The 19,996-nt window shown below is 37.1% G+C and overlaps 1 protein-coding gene across 1 annotated transcript; it reads left to right on the top strand.

The window, feature by feature from the left end:
* Positions 1-5,105: 5,105 nt before the first annotated feature.
* Positions 5,106-16,508, top strand: LOC142356827 (uncharacterized). Its single transcript, XM_075408610.1, has 4 exons — positions 5,106-5,307; positions 5,608-6,701; positions 6,903-7,145; positions 16,365-16,508. The coding sequence occupies exons 1-4, from the start codon at positions 5,106-5,108 to the stop codon at positions 16,506-16,508; spliced, it is 1,683 nt and encodes a 560-aa protein (XP_075264725.1).
* The last annotated feature ends 3,488 nt before the right edge of the window (positions 16,509-19,996 follow it).

Genomic DNA, 19,996 nt, shown 5'->3' with positions numbered 1-19,996 from the left:
ATAATTTGCTTGTTTTCAACGTATGTTACCAAACTTCATGAAGCTTTATGGAACCAATGTGTCCTTATACCAGGTAGTTTCTGTGCCAAAAAATCTAAAAAAGATATAGTCGCCAATCTAACTGAAAAACTGAAGAGACCACCCAAATTTTTTTCACCAAAAGACATGGGAACTCAGAAACGACAACAACAAAAACGACCATCCCTACCTGCGACATCAAATATTTCGTGCAACTCAATGGATAGAATTTGACACTGAAGACCAATTGGACCAATTCATAAGTTAGAGGAAAGTGCGCTTTGAGTTCTTGAATGTCTGAAATATTTGACAGGTACTAGCCTTCAGTATTATATCCCTCATTAAGCTCCTTAAATAAGAATAAAATCGCTTTAAACCACCTAAGTATTTCAAAAATTCAACCTTATTTTGAATTTTTTTGTTTAGAGACTTTCATTCAAAGCCTGTTCCGGTCGAAACTAATATTTTAAATTTTTCATATCAAATTTTTAGATCGTTTTATGATGAGTATATAGCTATGCCCTCTACCGGCAATTGTCATCTATTAGAGCGATGGAAATGGGTCAAGTTCGATCAATGTTCCATTTTCATATTGGAAATAATGTAAAAACATACTAATATGTTGGAAAAAATAATATTTAACCTTGGTGCAAGACCTTCAAGGTCACTGGTGTATATTTCTCTCGCATATGTACTGTCGTTCCCTTATGCGTTGCTTTCATTTTCAATAGTTTTCATCTCAATGTCACAACTTTTGTTTCCGATAGTCGGGTGACCTTGAAAAAGTGCTGTACTTTTGAAGTGCTCTAGCTCCTAGGCACTTGAATTTAGGACCTTGAAAGGGGGGATTGGGCATACTTTTCACCTGATACTCTAACCATTGGTGCTAGTCTCGATGCTCATTTCGTTCAACGACTTTGCAACTTTACCCTGAACGGCATATTTTCCCTTTTTTCGATTTCCATCTAGTTTTTGCCATATAATTATATAATCAATTAGTTGCGTTGTGTCAATACGCTTTCTAAATGTCACAAGCAATGCCAAAATTATGACAGTTTTTGATTTGTGGGAGAATTCATACTTTCCATTTCAGTTATGAACAAACTTTAGTTAATATTTGAATAATACACTAAGTTTTCCTGTTTTAAAGATTGCTTTGATGTGAAATGTTGTGTCAGAAATTTTTTATGTTAGTTTTTGATGAACCTTCAATTATCACGCCATATTGCTATGTTTAACGTTCAACTTCTCTACATAATCATTGTCTTAATATGGTGAATTTCATATTTACTTATTAATTTGCTATGTAAACAGATTAAATTCCTGAACCGAATACTACCTTTAACTGTAAATGTCAGTTATGTAATGTTTTATTTCCACTCGTAAATGTCATCTGATGAACATATTACTAACAGAGCGTGCATTAGTGTAATTGGAATCAAGTTGTATGACTTTTGAGTTACGAAATTCAAGTTACTTTCTTAAAGTTTTGCAGAAAATCCTAAGGAAATTACAGTCAAGAATGTGCGTAAAGATATTTTAAGTTTTTCACTACTAATATCAGCCGTAACATTAATGGTCCGTGTTCTCCCCGGACATTTAAAAAGATAATATTTGTTGTTATTTACTATCAAAATGTTCAAGAAGTCGACAAAATCAGAAGGTTGCCAAGAAGTCGATGCCTTCTTCATCAGAACAACAAGCTTCTTCCCAACAAAAAATCATCATTCCATTCAGACGTGGCCGTCAAGAGCACTCTTTGGACTTGGTTAATTTGAATCAGAAGTATGACCAACTCAGAAGAAAAAGAGAAGAGTTGATACGATTGTTGAATGGAAACTATCGTCCTGCTCGAGCTAGATCTGAAGTTGACGCATACTTTGAAGAAGAAGACAAGTTACTCAATCAGCTGAGTAAAGTAGAGGCCAAACACGGTGGGACTGGTTGCTCTGAGGTAACAGAGAAATGTATTGACTACAGAAGTCGTCTTACGGATCACAAATGCTGCATTTTGAACCTTTTCGATCTAAAAGCAGCAGCATCAGAAAACAGAATGGTTTCGTTTGGGGAAGTTTCAGTCTTCACATTCACTACATTGGCAGAAGATGCTCCAAATGCAGCAGTTCCAACGGACATTACTCATCACGACAATGGCGTAAACCTTGTGAGCAGTGGCTCACAGAAAGAGAAAAGCGACAGTCCGACTCAAAACACAAGTCAAGTGGGTAAATCTAGTAATTACTCATTGGAGAACAAGCTTATAAGAGAGGAGGAGAATAGATTGCTAAAGCTCCAGAAAGTTGAAGAAAGACAGGAGAAGGCCAAAAAGAAGGCCAACATCGAGTCCAAAAAGCTTCAAATGGAGTTTGAAAGAAAACAAAGAGAGCACGAAGAACAGATGAGACAAGTTGAGGAAAAACTTCAACTTTGCTTGATGGAAGCCGAATTAGAAAGTTCTTCTTGAAAGACTTCTGACAAATCTAAACAATCAAGTGAAACAGAGTCTAATGACGAATTTTCCCCGAAATAACTTCACGAGGAATACGATGAGTACGCAGAAAACCCCAAAGTTCAACTGCCAGAAGTGGAGCGTCCATCAAGTTCTTTTTTAAAGACAGATAGTTATTCAAGTCGTTTAACAAAGTATCTATAGCAGTACAGTTCAGGAGGAGATATCGAAAATCCATTTGAGCAGCAAACAAGAATTCAAAGTACACCTCTGGGAAGCAGAGATAGACGATTTTCATCTGATAGATACGCCTATTCAAATTCATTCTTGTCTCCAAGGGACAACGGTAATGATATCTTTTCAACACCAACCAACAATAGTAACAGAAACTTTCCGAAATTAAAACTGCGCAAATTTGATGGTAATCCATTGGATTGGCCTGAATGGAGTGGAATGTTTCTGTCTACAATACACAGCAGCAGTATTATTCGAGACGAGAAAATGAGCCATTTGAAGACACTGCTTGTTGGAAACGCAAAACGAGCTGTCAATGGAATGGGCTACTCTGGAACAATGTACGATCAGGCTTGGAACACACTGCAAAGAAAGTTTGGCCAGCCTCATCACATTGTCTCTTCACAAATTGCCAAAATTGAGAACTTCCCACAGGTTAGATTTAGCGACTTATCATCCTTGATAGAGTTTGCTGATACGGTATCAACGTTTGTAAACATTCTACAGCAATTTGGGTACTCGAACGACTTGTTTTCTTCTAGTAACCTTGATATTGCGGTCAGTAAGTTGCCGTTAGATACAAAGCGTCGACGGTTTGCCTTTATAGAGGCCCCAACCAAAGCAAGACGAATACCAAACCTGGTCGAGTTTAATAATTGGTTGCAAGAAGAAGCGCAAGTGCATGAGCGATTGGTTCATTGAGCGCCTACATCGTCAAAATTCGAAACACAAACGACAAAGTTCGGTAAGAAACCTGATTTCAAGAAAAGTCCAAAGCCCAGCGAGTCCGCCTTCAGTTCAAATGACAATAAAACTTGGACCGAAAGAAATGTCCTATCGAAGGTTCAAATCATAGGGTCTGGAACTGCGATAAGTTCAAGAACATGAAAATAGATGAACGATACAATGTCGTTAAAGAAAAGAAGCTATGTTTTTGTTGTCTTGCTGATAACCATGCAGCAAAAGACTGTCCAAGGAAAAGATATTGTGGCGTTGATGGCTGTGAGAAAACCCACAACAAGTTGCTTCACTACAAGAAAAGGTAGGAAAACTTGAAACCCAATTAACAAGACAGAAGTGACTAATTTAACCAGCAATGTGGAGTCAATAGGAGGTTTAATGCAAATAGCACGTGTCAGAATCTTCGGAGATGAAAAACAATTCGAAGATACTCTTGCTGTTTGTGACACGGGGTCCACTCAGACGTGGGTGGATGAAGACTCGTTAGAAAAGCTTGAATTACGTGGAGAACCAGTGTCGTTAAATAATACTGAAATTCACGGCACACAAATTACAACAAGCAGAGCGGTTCAGGCTACAATTGGGCCGGCTAACTGCATGCAGGACAAAGGAAAGCTACTCACAATTCACAGTCAAAAGAACTTGGAAACTGGAACAAGCGTTTACAATGTCCAGGAGATGAAAGAAAAGTATCCCTAATTGAAGTGTGTGGGTTTCAAGCAGACCGATTTGAAGAAAGTTGCGATCATTCTAGGCCAGAATGCTTATGAACTGATTCGACCCGTCGAATACAAAAATGGCGGTGAGAACAAACCGTGGGCTATTAAGTTACCACTTGGATGGACACTCAAGGGTCCAGTTCCAATTAATCAGCTAAAACTCAGCGCAACGTGTCATGTAGCCAACGACGACGACATGAAACTAGCTGAAGTTGTCAAGAAGTGGTGGGATATGGAGTCCTACGGAACACTTAAAGTTGCCGAGAAGAGAACAAAAGAAGACAAACTAGCCACCGAGATTATAAATTCAACGATCAAATTCAACTGCGAACGATATGAAGTTGGTTTATTATGGAGCGGTGAACAAGCAGCTTTATCCAACAACTTTTCATCAGCATTTGGACAACTTCGAGGGTTGCAGCGTTGATTACAGACAGACGAATTACTTAAAGTGAAATATACAGAAACAATTAACTCAGATCTTAGTAAAGGATATATCTCAATTCTTTCTAGCAGCGACTTGGCAGGTCTGGTATGTACCACATCACCCAGTTTTGAATCCTCACAAACCCGACAAAGTGAGAAGAGTATGTAACGCAGCCAGCAAATTTTGCGAGACAAGTCTCAGCGACATGCTTTTAGCAGGTCCGGATTTGCTAGCCAGTCTGATGGGAATCTTGGCATGATTCCGAGAGAACCGATATGCTTTGAGTGCCGACATTGAACAAATGTTCCTTCAAGTTGAAGTCAGACCGGAAGATCGAAAGTTTCTACGGTTTCTATGGTCAGATGAAAATGATCAATTAGTAAAGTATCAGTACAATAGACACATATTTGGCGCTAAATCGTCTCCAACTTGTGCAAACTTTGCGCTACAAAGATGAGCAACGGACAATGCTGAAAATTCAGATCGAGCTAGTTACATAGCATGCCATAACTTCTTTATGGATGATCAACTTGTCTCGCTGCAGAGTTGGGAAGAAGCTGCTGACGTCAAAGCGGAATTAATTGCTCTTTTAGCAAAAGGTGGTTTCAAACTAACTAAGTGGGCTACTAATTTTGATGAAGATGAAGTACAGGACAAGGCCCTGACGATTCTTGGATTAGAATGGAACAACAAAATCGACACGCTGAAAGTATGCAGAGGTTAACAGTTTCAGCCAGAAAACTATTGGACCCAGCGAAAAGTGCTATCAATTGTCTCTAGCGTTTTTGATCCTTTGGGATTTCTAGCTCCATTTGTTATCCGTGGAAGAATAATCCTGAAAAGCATATGGCAGACATGAGGACAACAATGGGACTCATTTATCGACGAGAACCTCAGTAATCAATTCTCGGATTGGGTCGGAGAATTGAATGCCGGTGAAGTGTTTGAAGTCAGCAGATGGTATGAAACGTCGAGCGAAAACATTCAAAATGAGTTGCACGTTTTCGGTGATGCTTCAGAGGACGCATTTTGTGCGGTAGCATATCTTGTAACAGAAAACGATCAATCAGAGCGTAAAGTATCCTTTATCATAGGAAAAACCAGAGTTGCACCTGTAAAGCATCACACAATTCCAAAACTTGAGCTCATGGCAGCATTAACCGGGAATCGACTGAAAGACACAATCATGAAGGAACACTCAATTCATTTCCATAAAGTTTTTATGTGGCCTGATTCTACAACAGCCATACAGTGGATAAGATCGAGCAACGGGAAACAGCCTACTTTTGATGAAAACAGAGTAGCAGAAATACTCGATACTTCAACTGTGGACGAATGGCACCACGTGGAAGGTGCTAAGAATCCAGCCGACCTTGGAACAAGAGGTCTCAGCTTCGATGACATAGCCAACAGTAATTGGATCAAGGGTCCAGATTGGCTGCTACAACCGATCTTCTTAAACGAAGATAATCAGCTTCCAGCAGAGCAGGATATGAATGTTCAAGTTTACGTGGCAAACGAAGTAATTGGTGTTGTCGATTGGAAACGATACAGCCAATACAACCGACTGAGGCGAACAATTGCTTGGATTTTATCGCTTGCCAGAAAGAACTCTGAAGTGCATTCACTACTAGAAGAAGGTGCACAACTGATTTGGAAATTAGTTCAGCTGGAAGTCTGTTCTAAAGAAATTGATGACTTGAAATCCAAGAAAACAGTTTCTTCAAACAGCAAAATTGTTTCCTTATCTCCATTCATTGATTCTACCGGTGTCCTGAGAGCAAAAGGACGACTGAAGAGAACTAATTTAACATTCGAGACAAAACACCCAGTTGTTTTGCCTAGCAAACATAGAGCAGTCGAATTGATTCTGAGCTATCAGCACAAAATTTTTCATCACGAAGGGGTGGAGTATATTCGGAACGAAGTACAGAAGAAATTTTGGATATTTGGATTAAGAAGCGCGCTGAGAGCAGTGAAACACAATTGTGTAACATGTCAACTGTTTACTAGCGGTAAAACTCCACAGATGAGTGATTTACCGACAGACGGAGTGACGAATTTTGTCCGACCATTCACAAATACCGGTGTCGATTATTTCGGACCGTTTGAAGTAAAGATGTTCAGACGTACAATAAAGAAGTGGGTGTGTCTCTTTACCTGTTTGAGTGTTAGAGCTGTTCATCTGCAGCTGGTTGACAGCTGGGACACTGAAGCTTGCATTGGTGCTGTTCATAGGTTCATTGCAAGAAGAGGTCAGCCTCAGTCAATAATCACTGACAATGGAACAAATTTTGTTGGAGCGGCTAGATAGTTCAAGGAAGCCTTCCAGGAGCTCAGGAAAGACGAAATAGCAAGTAGACTGGCAGAGGAGAGCATCAAGTGGACCTTCAACCCGCCTGCAGCTCCTCACTTTGGAGGTGTATGGGAACGTCTTGTGAAATCTTTCAAGAAAGCTTTGTACAATGTTCTCGGCAAACAGAGCTTAACTGAAGACAGACTTCGCACAGTACTCTGTGTAGTTGAGCAGTTAATGAACAACCGACCACATACGGATGTTAGTGGAGATGTCACCGATTTGCAGCCACTGACACCAAAACACTTTCTGATAGGTCAAATTAGCATTAATCGGCCAAATGCGTTGTTTTCTGGAACACTACTGCGAGTTACAGAAAGCTGTTCAGAGATCAACATAGCATCCTAATTGCCGTATGGAACCGTTGGATGTCTGAGTATTTGCCAAGCCTACAGCAGAGGACGAAGTGGGCCAAGGAAGAACTTATCGAGCCAAAAACTGGTGACCTGGTTTCGATAGTCGATAAGATTGTGCATCCTATTCAATTTCCCGTTAGGAAGAATTCCAGAAGTTCATAAGATTGACGACCAAATAGTCAGATCAGCGCTAGTAAAAACTGCAACGGGTAGCTACAAAAGACCTATTGTGATTTTGATCACTGTAAATAGTGACCGCAAGTGACTTTATTTTTGGATTTGTGACCAAAAATTGGGCCCGCTATGTTGCGGTCAAAACTAATATTTTAAATTTTTCGTATCAAATTATTAGATCGTTTTATGATGAGTATATACCTATGCCCTCTACCGGCAATTCCCATCTATTAGAGCGATGGAATTGGGTCAAGTTCGATCAATGTTGCATTTTCATATTAGAAATAATGTAAAATCATACTAAAATGTTGCAAAAAATAATATTTAACCTTGGTGCAAGACCTTCAAGGTCACTAGTGTATATTTCTCATATGTACTCTCGTTCCCTTATGCGTTGCTTTCATTTTCAATAGTTTTCATCTCAAGATCACAACTTTTGTTTCCGATAGTCGGGTGACCTTGAAGAAGTGCTGTACTTTTGAAGTGCTCTAGCTCCTAGGCACTTGAATTTAGGACCCTGAAAGGGGGGGAGGTTGGGCACACATTTCACTTGATACTCTAACCATTGGTGCTAGTCTCGATGCTCATTTTGTTCATCGACTTTGCAACTTTACCCTGAACGGCATATTTTCCCTTTTTTCAAATTCCATCTAGTTTTTGCCATATAATTATATAATCAATTAGTTGCGTTGTGTCAATACGCTTTCTAAATGTCACAAGCAATGCCAAAATTTTGACAGCTTTTGATATGTGGGCGAATTCATACTTTCCATTTCAGTTATGAACAAACTTTAGTTAATATTTGAATAATACACTAAGTTTTTCTGTTTTAAAGATTGCTTTGATGTTAAATGTTGTGTCAGAAATGTTTTATGTTAGTTTTTGATGAACCTTCAATTATCACGCCATATTGCTATGTTTAACGTTCAACTTCTCTACATAATCATTGTCTTAATATGGTGAATTTCATATTTACTTAATAATTTGCTATGTAAACAGATTAAATTCCTGAACAGAATACTATCTTTAACTGTAAATGTCAGTTATGTAATGTTTAATAGCCACTCGTAAATGTCATCTGATGAACATATTACTAACAGAGCGAGCATTAGTGTATTTGGAGTCAAGTTGTATGACTTTTGAGTTACGAAATTCAAGTTATTTTCTTGAAGTTTTGCAGAAAATCCTAAGGAAATTACAGTCAAGAAAAGATTCTAAAGCTTTAAACGAACCAGAACGTGCGTAAAGATAATTTTAGTTTTTCACTACTAATATCAGCCGTAACAAAGCACTACTCCATTAACATCGCTTAATTCCTTGATAAATTCAACCCCTTTTCTATGGCTCAATTTCAATTTCTTCGCCATTCTTCACATTCAAATTAAAACTATATTTAAGTCTCTATCATTACTTAACCAGACTGTATTTTCTCTTTTTCTTACCTTGTTAACTTTAGCCTAACTTTAACCTTGTCCTAATAGTCAGGTAGTGTCACGCCCCTATTTTGTGTCTGATGGTCACGTGGTGATTTTGTTAAATAAGCCCTCAAATAATCCGAATAAATGCTAGAATTTATTTTTTATTTAAACACTTGTCAAGGCCATATTTGTTCTGTTTTTCCATCTAAGTCTGTGACCCCTAAATTGTTTATTTTTATTGAAAACAACAATTGATAATTTTCCCGCGGGGAAATGAAGGAAATTTATCGGGAATATTACCGGGAAAATTCCATTTTTACCGGGAATCGTCGCACTGGGCACAGATTGACAGATTATTACGTACCGTGCGTATAATTTCAGTGAAGATGAATTTGTATAATTGGTAAATACAGTGAAAGAAATTGAATTTTGGTGAAGTAATTTTGCCGATAAAGTAGGTGCTAATACGGAAATGTATATGTACCTAAACAACATCAAGAAACGTTCAAACGGTTGAAACTGCGTTACTTGAAGATCAGTTTAAATGTACGAAGGACTAATATAATTCAAAGAACAAGCCTGCGGAATCGACAATAACCTGAACACTAGAGCTCCAGCCTGACAATCAGTTGAAAAATTTTCGAGAATCCTTTACAAATTCTTGCTAAAACCTCTTATTTTCTTTTGACTTCCAACTTAATAGTTATAGGAAAGATTGAACCTGAAATTTTAAGTTGGAATGGTCACTGGGACAAACAACTCAACTAGTAAATGTATCACGCATTCAAATTAATAAATTAATGGCTATTTCTAGCGAATTGCCTTCAAATTATATTTGCTAAGAATGGCACTACGAAACAACTTTTGAAAGTCCTTGCTGTAAAATGACTAAAATGACGGATATTCTATTTAAACACTTTGATTTATTTACTCTTAAAACTCCCATACAACACTGATAAAAGTTAGTGCGTAACATACGGACTTTTTCCCAACAACCGTACTGTTCAATGCTCTCAGCCTTCATGACAAGTCATCCACAGCAGAACAAACCATACCTTCCATTTCCTGAAAAACACAAAAAACACCGAGGAAGAGCAGTGAGAAAATTTTTTTGACGATGAGCATTTGTACCCAGGTGTTTGTCGTAATTATGTAGCTGTTCCCATCATCACCTGGCTTAGTACACCTAATAAAATGATTGCATGAATGCTGTTTTCCTTTTTCTAGCCCTGTTTTTGTGTGGATGCTCAGTTGTATGGAGCGCTTCAAAAAGTTTATCACAAATATACCCCTCAATTATGACATATTCACCAAGTTTGGACATATTCACCAATATTCACATATTCACCTATGGTTTATCTAACTAGTAAGCTGGGGGAGCTATATAATAGGAAAGACCCAAAAAATCAGAACGTTTTCTGAAGACCAAGTAGATATAGTTTAATTAATCTTCACACTTTCGAATGCGTTCCTAGAATGGTTACGTATCTAATCTGTTTTGGCCCCCCAGCTTAGTGGGCATATATCTTTTAAGACCCCCAAACGCACGTGCTTCTTTACATAGAAATGTCCTATTTAACAACACATGAATTGTAATGGGGGGCGAGAAAACCTGGTGAGAAACAGAATAGAATCAATGTTTTATTTTATAATGTAGGCATTCTATGTTTTGAATTTTTGAACAAGTAAAATCCTTGTTTTATATAGCTGGATATATGAAATCCCCATTTTATATGGCCGGTTAAGCCTCATCAATCAGAAGTTCTGTCCCACCAATGATTAGTTCTGATAGCTTTATTTGAGATACATCTATTATACACTACTATGGTGGCCACCGTTTTCGCCGACAGGGCGTTTAGCCGACAACCAAAAAATGAGAAATTTAACCGACAATTTAAGTAAAATTAGCGTAAAATTAATTCTGAAGCTGAGATTGGTTAATTTAAAACACTATTTCATAAGCGGACAAATATACCGCAGTTTTTCATCAATTAGTGTAACGCAGGTCTATCCGTAGTCGGACCGTATTTTACCGCATCTGGCCATGCCTCGCGGACCATGGCCATGCCTCAGCGGCCCGTGGGACTTGATATGAATCTATCACAACCGAACTACTGACTTTTATGGACCAATTTATGGACAAATAAGACTTGTATGACCAATTATGATAAAACTGTCGGCTAAATTTCTCAATTTTTCCTTGTCGGCTAAACGCCCTGTCGGCCAATTTTCCTAGCACCAACTACTATACATCCCCTGGCCATAAAGCAATCAATCAATTTGTGCAATTGAACTCAATTTAACTATAAGCGAAACATAATCAAACATATCGACTTGGCCAGAAAGTTTGTTTAAAATTGTTTTCAAATCTGGTCCAAAAGGCTATCCAAAACATTCATCCAAAATATAACAAATAGCTTCATAACAATCGGAAGTTCGCACTTGTCTCTCTCTATATTATGAAGACCATAAAAAAGACAATTTGACATTCTACAGAACAATCAGCACGCTAAGCTGAGTGTCCAAATCCTCCTTGGGAGGGTAATTTCAACGTTTACTCCAAAAAGATAATGACACAATAATGAGTTTAATTGTTTTGTATCTCAATTTTTCAAAAGCGTTTGACGAAATTCACAAGGAACATTTACAAAAAAGTTTCAGAAAGTTTAATTTTGGTGCAATGTTTAGTGTTTAATTTTGTCATAAATTATTAACAAGAAGCAATTTTGAATAATTTTGAAAACGGCAGAAATATGCGATTTAACTGTGGAGGGATACATGGATCGATCTTGGGTCATCTAATTTTTTTTTCAAAAAAAAAATAGATCTTCCCGAGGCTTGACCGCAAAATTTTAGGTTCTTCTTGAATTAGTCAAAAATGTTAAAACTGTACAAAAATGATTTCTCAAAAACAATTGAACGCTAAAAACGCAAAACTCAAATATCAAGGGAACAGTGTACACGGTGCTCAACCAATCAACAAAAATAACAAACACAACGTGATCAAAATTCGTAGCAACTTTTTTGAACCGGAGACAGAAATGAACAGGAAATTCAAACGCAAAAACAGGTTTTAGCTCAATAAAGCGCAACGCACCAGTTAAAAGCTCCCGTATGTAACAAAACAAAATCCAAACAAAGCGTATAAGGGAAAATTGAAGAAAATCAGGTGATTTTTTTTTTGCGGAAGCAAAGTTGGGGAAGCTAATCATAATCGGAAACGAAGTTGGGCTTTTGGGTATTTTGGTCGAAAATGTAAAAAAAAACAAATCACATTTTTTTCAATTCATTTTCATATCTTTGTAATGTTTAGATGAGGCAGTTCACAGTTACACAACAATCGTGTGTTGGGTTTCTGTAAGTTGTGCTTTACTTTTTCACTGAAGAGTTACATGAAACCGTTTTTCTGAACTTTAGTCGATCAATTACAAACTGAGGACATTTTGATTTAAAAATTGTTAGTCTATTCTAGATCAAGAAGAAATTTAAAAATTGTTTCTTTTTTCTCCAACACCTAATGACAAAAAACAGAGATAATAAATGTAGAATTGGGCTTTTGCATTTCTTTTGACACAAAAAAAGGCAATCGTATTTCATACAAAAATTTTGTTCATATTTCTATAGAGTTGAGTTCAGGCAGCTCATTGTGATACTAGTATTGTGTGTCGTACTTCTATAGGGCTGGGATGGTTTAACCTTTTGGTGAAGAACTACTTGCAACTGCAACTTTTGATTTTTTGTCGGACAATTCTGAAAAACAAAACTTTAAAAAGAGGCCCGTGCCCTCTTGGTCATTTTCTGCATACTTGATGATAAGAATTAAGGGAGATTTTTGTTTCAAGATACACTAGTTGCAGAAAAGATATTTCCTATTTTTCTGGGTGGAAAAACAAAAAGTCAATAAATTTTGTTTTAAAAAATTTTTGTGTACATTTCTATAAGGTTGAGTTTTCATAATAACTTCATAATAACAGAACAGACGTTTATTAGTCTGTTGAACTTTGCAGTTCAACTGCAATTCTTGTTTTTTTTTGACATACAATCTCAAGCAAACAATTCCAGCAGAAAAAGAAAAATTTTTGTGACCTTCGCCGTCAAGAAATTCTTCAATGTTATCTTTATTGCTTTTTTTCTTTTTAAGACTTGAAGATGATAATCTTAAAAGCTGTTAGACAACCATAATAATTAAGCAAACAATTGTGAGGCTCTCGTTGTCGGTACTTCAAATATTTATTTCAAAAAGTTTTTTTAACTTCGATGTTTGAATATTCGTCATCAAAAATTTCGGGCTCTGTATTTAGGAGATCTTCAATGTTATCAAATGCTTTTTCAATCTTTTCTATACTTGATGATATCAAAGATGTATGTGTTTTCATCTAATAGTTCCAAAGTTGTTCAATTCGATTAGGTGAAAAACCACTCCTTTTTTTCGATTATTTTTTCCCGTTCTGTACAATTGAATATAGGTTGTTCCCAAAGATATAGCAACAGTGTCTCAGACAATTCTAATATTTTGTAAAAAATTGTTAAGAACATTTTCACTATTAACATTTGCTGTCTTAGTTTTGTTTCGAATTTTGATTATGGGAAGTTTGAAGGCAATTTGCTTTTCAATCCGTGTGCTGAGTTTGAGCTGATACAGAAAGAGCCCGTAAGGTTTTCATTGACGCTGATTTTTTAAAGAAAAGTAGCATTGACTGTGACCGGGTACTTTCGTGAAACAATTAATATAGATGTCTTATTTCAAATAAGTTTGATTCTTCTGGATCAAGAAGTCCGACAAACATTCTCTTTTTTTGTTCTTCCCATTGATTAGTAAGTAGATGAACTTATTAAAAAGATGAAGTTCATGCAAGACCAAAAATGATTTTCATTGTCAGCGCAAGCTGTATCACCAATCTGAAGAACAGTTAAGGGCAAAAGACGAGGAAATGACTAGAGACGATTTCAAACTCCAAACCTGGTCTCTCAGTTAACCCAAACACGAGGAATCTTACAAACACTGTAAAGCAAACTTGTCCTCAAGAATAAAAACGAACTAGTCATCTGTAACGACGTTATCAATAACAGCATAACTGCACACTTAAGCAACTACTGCTCTATCATAAAAACTTTCTCCGCTCTTTCTACCTCCATCTTTTTGATTTCGTGAATCCGGAGGCTCCTCGGAGTATCGGAATTGCATCCGAAACTGATAGCTGTAGAATTTTATTCCCACCACCAATGCAATCTATTCGTGAAAACGGAGGCACACCGGAAGATCGGAATCGCAATAGATAGTAAAAATGACCCGTGTCCGTAGTGAAAGCAACTGCAAAACCTGCAAAAGCCCCATCAGCAAACGCGAAGCTCTCTTCCACTGTGTCTCTTGCGATGACTCGATGCATCTCACATCCAGCTGCACTGGAATGAGCGAAATGGCTATATATGGCATCCAAGAAGTTAGCCAGAATAATCTTCTTGTGTGCAACACTTGCGTACAAAACAATCAGCAAGAACTGGTCAAAATCAAAACTGAAGTTAAGGCAAAACCACATCCAGAGCCAACAAAGGCCCATATCCATGCTTGGGTAAAACCGCAAAACCAGTCGATACCTAAAAGAAAAAACGGAATCCAGAAGAACTACTTGATGATAAGAATTAAAGGAGATTTTTGTTTCAAGATACACTAGTTGCAGAAATGATATTTCCAATTTTTCTGGGTGGAAAAACAAAAAGCTAATAAGTTTTGTTTTAAAAAATTTTTGTGTACATTTCTATAAGGTTGAGTTCTAGCACTTTATAATAACAGAACAGACGTTGGTTAGTCTGTTAAACTTTGCAGTTCAACTGCAATTCTTGTTTTTTTGACATAAAATGTCAAGCAAACAATTCAAGCAGAAAACTAAAAATTTTTGGAACCTTCGCCGTCAAGAAATTCTTCAATGTTATCTTTATTGCTTTTTTGTCTTTTTAAGACTTCAAGATGATAATCATAAAAGCCGTTAGAAAACCATAATAATTAAGCAAACATTTGTGAGGCTCTCGTTGTCGGTACTTCAAAAATTTGCTTGAAAAAGTTTTTTAACTTCGGTGTTCGAAAATTAGCCATCAAAAATTTCGGGCTCTGGATTTAGGAGATCTTCAAGGCTATCAAATGCTTTTTTATTTTTTTCTATACTTGATGATATCAAACATGTAGTGTTTTCATCTAAAAGTTCCAAAATTGAATATAGGTTGTTCCCAAAGATAAGGCTACAGTGTCTCAGACAATTTTAATATTTTGTAAAAAAAATTGTTAAGAATATTTTCACTATTAACATTTGCTGTCTTAATTTTGTTTAGAATTTTGGTTATGAGAAGGTCGAAGGCACTTTGATTTTCAATCCGTGTGCTGCAAGTTTGAGTTCTTGAAATTTTTGAAATTATAGACACAAAAAATCAATTGTTACGTTATTTTTCTTTCCCATTGTTTTATTAAGTTCTTCCTATCAAAGCTGATACAGAAAGAGCCCGTAAGGTTTTCATTAACGCTGATTTTTTAAAGAAAAGTGGCATTGATTGTGACTGTGTACTTTCGTGAAACAATTAATATAGACATCTTATTTCAAATAAGTATGACTCTTCTGGATCAAGAAGTCCGACAAACATTCTCTTTTTTGTTCTTCCCGTTGATTAGTAAGTAGATGAACTTATTAAATAGATGAAGTTCATGCAAGACCAAAAATGATTTTCATTGTCAGAGCAACCTGTATCACCAATCTGAAGAACAGTTGTGGGCAAAAGACGAGGAAACGACAAGAGACGATTTCATACTCCAAACCTGGTCTCTCAGGTAAAATAATCTACATTTCGCAGGAACTCAACCCCGAAGAGAAACAGACTGAAAGTGAAATTCTCCAACTCTGTAGGAGCATACTGGACTCCGGGGTCAATCCCAGAGAACTACGCATCCGACACCTGAGGCTACTACAGACAATTGACAACTAATGGGTCTTCATAGACAACAAAGAAGAGTCGAAACAAAAAGATTCGGCACTCGAGTTTGATTGACTAGAAAACACAAAACCAAAAATCAAAACGCCAATCTTCAAGGTTTGAAGCCTCCTCGACTTCAACAGACGACTAGCCTTCGTAAACGAAATTGCCAAATTGGGATGTGACATCCTTTGCCTCACCGAAGCTTGGCTGACCGATGACATACCGAAAGAAGCCCTCTTCCTCCGCGGATACGAAATCCACAGGAAAGACAGAAAACCACAAAACAAAACATGGTGGAGTACTCATTGCAATCAAAGACCTGCCACACAAAAGAGTAAACATCTGGTCAGAGCCGAAAGAAGAAGACAATGAAAATGCGGCAGCTAAACTACCTACAAAACCGAAATCAACAATACCCTACTGCATATACAAACAACCGAAAAACAGTCCAAACAGAGCTAGCAAAAACAATCTCGAAGACTCTCTAAACGAACTAAAGAGAACAACAGCAGAACAAGAATCCACGATACACAGCTGACACAGCTGTTTGGGAGAGTATGACGTCCGAGGACAAGTACGAGGAAAATGTGGTCCGCAACCTGGACAAAATGGACTTGGACAACAAACCCTACCACATGGAGACAAACCATCCTTAGACGTATTGCTCACGTAATCACCTGAAAGCATCGCAATTGCACAAATAGATACAAAACTCGAAGTAGGCTATTCTGTTAACGGAAAACGATGCTCCGACCACCAACCATTCCCAATCACCATATCAACAGACATATCCACCAAGCCACCGCCACCCAAAATCCAACATGTGTATCAAAAAACCGACTGCAGAAAATGAACACTTACAATGTTGAACATCCATTCACGCCATACTGTTATCGCAACATTGATGAACTGGTGACGCAATGGTACAACTGGCTCCAAGAGATCGTCAACACCCACATCCCCATGTTACCTATCACCGAGCCCAACTTCCGCCCTGTGTAACCCCTCCCACCTCCCACCAAATCAAAACGTTGAAAACCATGAAAAGAAATATGAACGAAAACAAAAAACTATCTCTCCTCTTGAGAATGAAAAGTAAAAAGACATCAAAGACCGGACTGTGCAAGAAGAAAATCTCTTCAAATTAAAACGTATGTCCGACTTGCAAAAATACCTCAAATCTCTCCACAAGACAAAAAAACACCCTGACGAAATGTATTACACCGTCACTGCAAAAGGACAATCCCAGAAGACAATAGCACATACCGACAACAAGAAATGCAATTTGTTCAAATTTACAGTCTTCAGACCGACAGACTTTTTCTCCGATGTCTTCATCGACAAAGGGCAAATACAGCAAAAACAAACATATCCAAAATCAAAGCGCAATAACTTTACCATCTCCAAAAAAGAAATCGAAGAAACCCTACGTGGCCTCCTGATAAACAAAACATGTGGACCAGATGAAATTGGTAACATCATTTTAACAAACACACCAGCGTTAGCGAAATCCCTTAAGCTAGTCTTCCAGACAAGACTGAACAAAGGAAAATTTCCCACTAGTTGGAAGATCTCCGCGATCTGACCAATATACAGAGAAACCGACCGCGCTGACATATCACAATACCGTCCAATCAGCTTACTCAAAAACGTGTCCGAGGTCTTTGAGAAGATTCTGTTCGCCAGGATGTACCCCTGATCGAACACGAACTCAGAGAAAAAAAAACAACTTGTCCTGCAGCTTGTAGTCTTTCTAGATAAGATTTTCAACCGCATGGACAAAAAAGAATGCGAAGAAATCCTCGCCCTCTATATCGACTTCCGCAAACCTTTTGATAGGGTTACCCACCAAAAACTCACATCCAAGCTGGGAGACATGTGAATTGGTAGGAAATTGCTAAAACTGCTCGCAAGCTACCTGACAGACGGACAACAAAGAGTAAAAATTGGACAACAGAAGTCTGAAATGTCCAAGGTCACCAGTGAAGTAACACAGGGCTCAATCCTGGTGCCTTTAATGTTCATCGTGTACATCAACACCTTACCCAACTGCGTACAAAGAGCACCGGCATATGGATACGCTGATGACTTCAAAGTTATAACATCAAGTCACAAAGAAGCTTATCATGCAACCAAATCCATTCAACAATGGAGCAACGAAAACATTATGGTCCTTAACCTTAAAAAGAGCAAAATCCTGTCAATCAGTGGTGATTCCCCAATCACTAGAGAAAACCAAAGTCTCGAAAATGTGAAAAACCAAAAAAACCTTTGGGGTAACCATGTCTTCAAACTTATGGGCTGAAAACTGCCAAAAACGAGTTAGCAAGATCTGGAGATCCTTCTATGCAAAAAGAGAAACATTTCATCCTGCGCAAACCTGCTAACCAAGCTATATGCTTTTTTGGTTATGTTGTACCAGTACTCACGTATGCATCTCAGGTGTGGTACCCCTCCAATTTTGAGTCCAAGGCACTTGAGAGGGAACAAAGAACAGCCAATAAATGGATATGAAGTTCATGGGACGACTACAGAACACGACTGATCCGACTCAATATACTCTCAATCTCCATGTATATGGAACTACATGATCTCCTGTTTTTTCTTTCTGTCATAAATGGAAACTAAATTATGAATATTGCAACAGTATCCAACTTTAAATCAACAGAAACGAGACAAAGCAAAGAATTCGAAATTCCGAAACGCAGACTAAGAAAATGCGACGAAAATGTCTGGACCCAAGCAACCAGACTGAAAAACATAGTGAGAAAAAACTACTGACAAACCACTGAGCAAGAAGTTTTTGACGCAAATGTACATGACATTTTTTCACAGACGCTACAATGAAACAAACAGCTGCAGCTGGAGAGTCTTGGGCAACCGTGGAAACTGTAAACCTCTTGAAAACTTGTACTAGCTGATAAATGAAGGTGTGAAACACCCAAGGGCAAGACGCTAAAACCTCCCCTGCTTATACTACTACTACATCAATTATCGTTAAAAAGCTGACGTTTTTCATCTCCATATTCCTTGTGACCGTTATGGGAACTTCCTTTATGTGCTGCATAAAATTGTGTTTCAATTCTATCGTACCTGCGAGTTTTCAGAAGATTCTGTGTCTAGAAAAAATAAAGAGTCTCAAATAGATATTCTTCAATATCTTACACCTTTTTTAAAGAAAAATTTTCACTCACATACTCAGAATGGCTGTTCAGACCGGAAGAGAAAACAACTGGAAACAAAAGAAAAGGAAAATACATTTCTTAATTAAATGTATTGACTTCTTTTACTGAATAATGATTGTTCTGTGACAGAGCTTCAGATCTGAATTACTCTCTGGTCATTCAGTTTAAAATAAATTGAATTGAACGTTTTTTTAACCAAATGAACATTTTTTTTTACCAATTGAACATTTTTTTTTACCATTTTAGAGATAGCAAAAATGTATCTAATCTATTTGTTGACTATGAGCTTGTCGAAAGTGATAATGAGTATATAACCAGAATCCAAGATAAAGTTAAACTTTGCATATATATATATATATATATATATATATATATATATGTAAACCTTGGTATATATATACATATATATATATATAATATTTACATATATATATATATATATATATATATATATATATATATATATATTACCTTTACAGAAAGCAAAAATGTATCTAATCTAGTTGATGACTATGAGCTTAGCGAAAGTGGTCTTGAGTATATAACCAGAATCCACAATAAAGTTAAACTATATATAAACTTTGGGGTAATGGTAAAGTCGTAATACTAGTAAGCTTTCAAATTTTTTCCAAAGATAGAAAAAACGTTAGACTACTAGTTTGGAATGAATATTTTGCACCGAATAGAAGTAAAGATGTTTTACTAGGAAGATCCAATAAAAAAGATTTAAACTATGACATTATGATAACTGTGAATACTGGTATGACCCTGAAGCTAATTATAATGATGTCAATTGTTGTGCACAGATAAAGCCAAAGATTGTTTGCCCAACAAAAAACATATAACATTCAAGAGTTATCACAAACAACAAGAAGCACAGAAAGTCTTCTATACTGATATTGAATGTTATATGGAAGGTTTAAAAAGAAGTGTAGGAGAAAATATTTAAGATTGTGCTT

Source organism: Convolutriloba macropyga, unplaced genomic scaffold, assembly GCF_964194025.1.
Source record: "Convolutriloba macropyga unplaced genomic scaffold, txConMacr16.3 SCAFFOLD_1996, whole genome shotgun sequence".
Taxonomy (NCBI): Eukaryota; Metazoa; Xenacoelomorpha; order Acoela; family Convolutidae; genus Convolutriloba; species Convolutriloba macropyga.
Note: the sequence above shows the minus strand (reverse complement) of the source record. Positions and strands in the feature narration are given on the sequence as shown.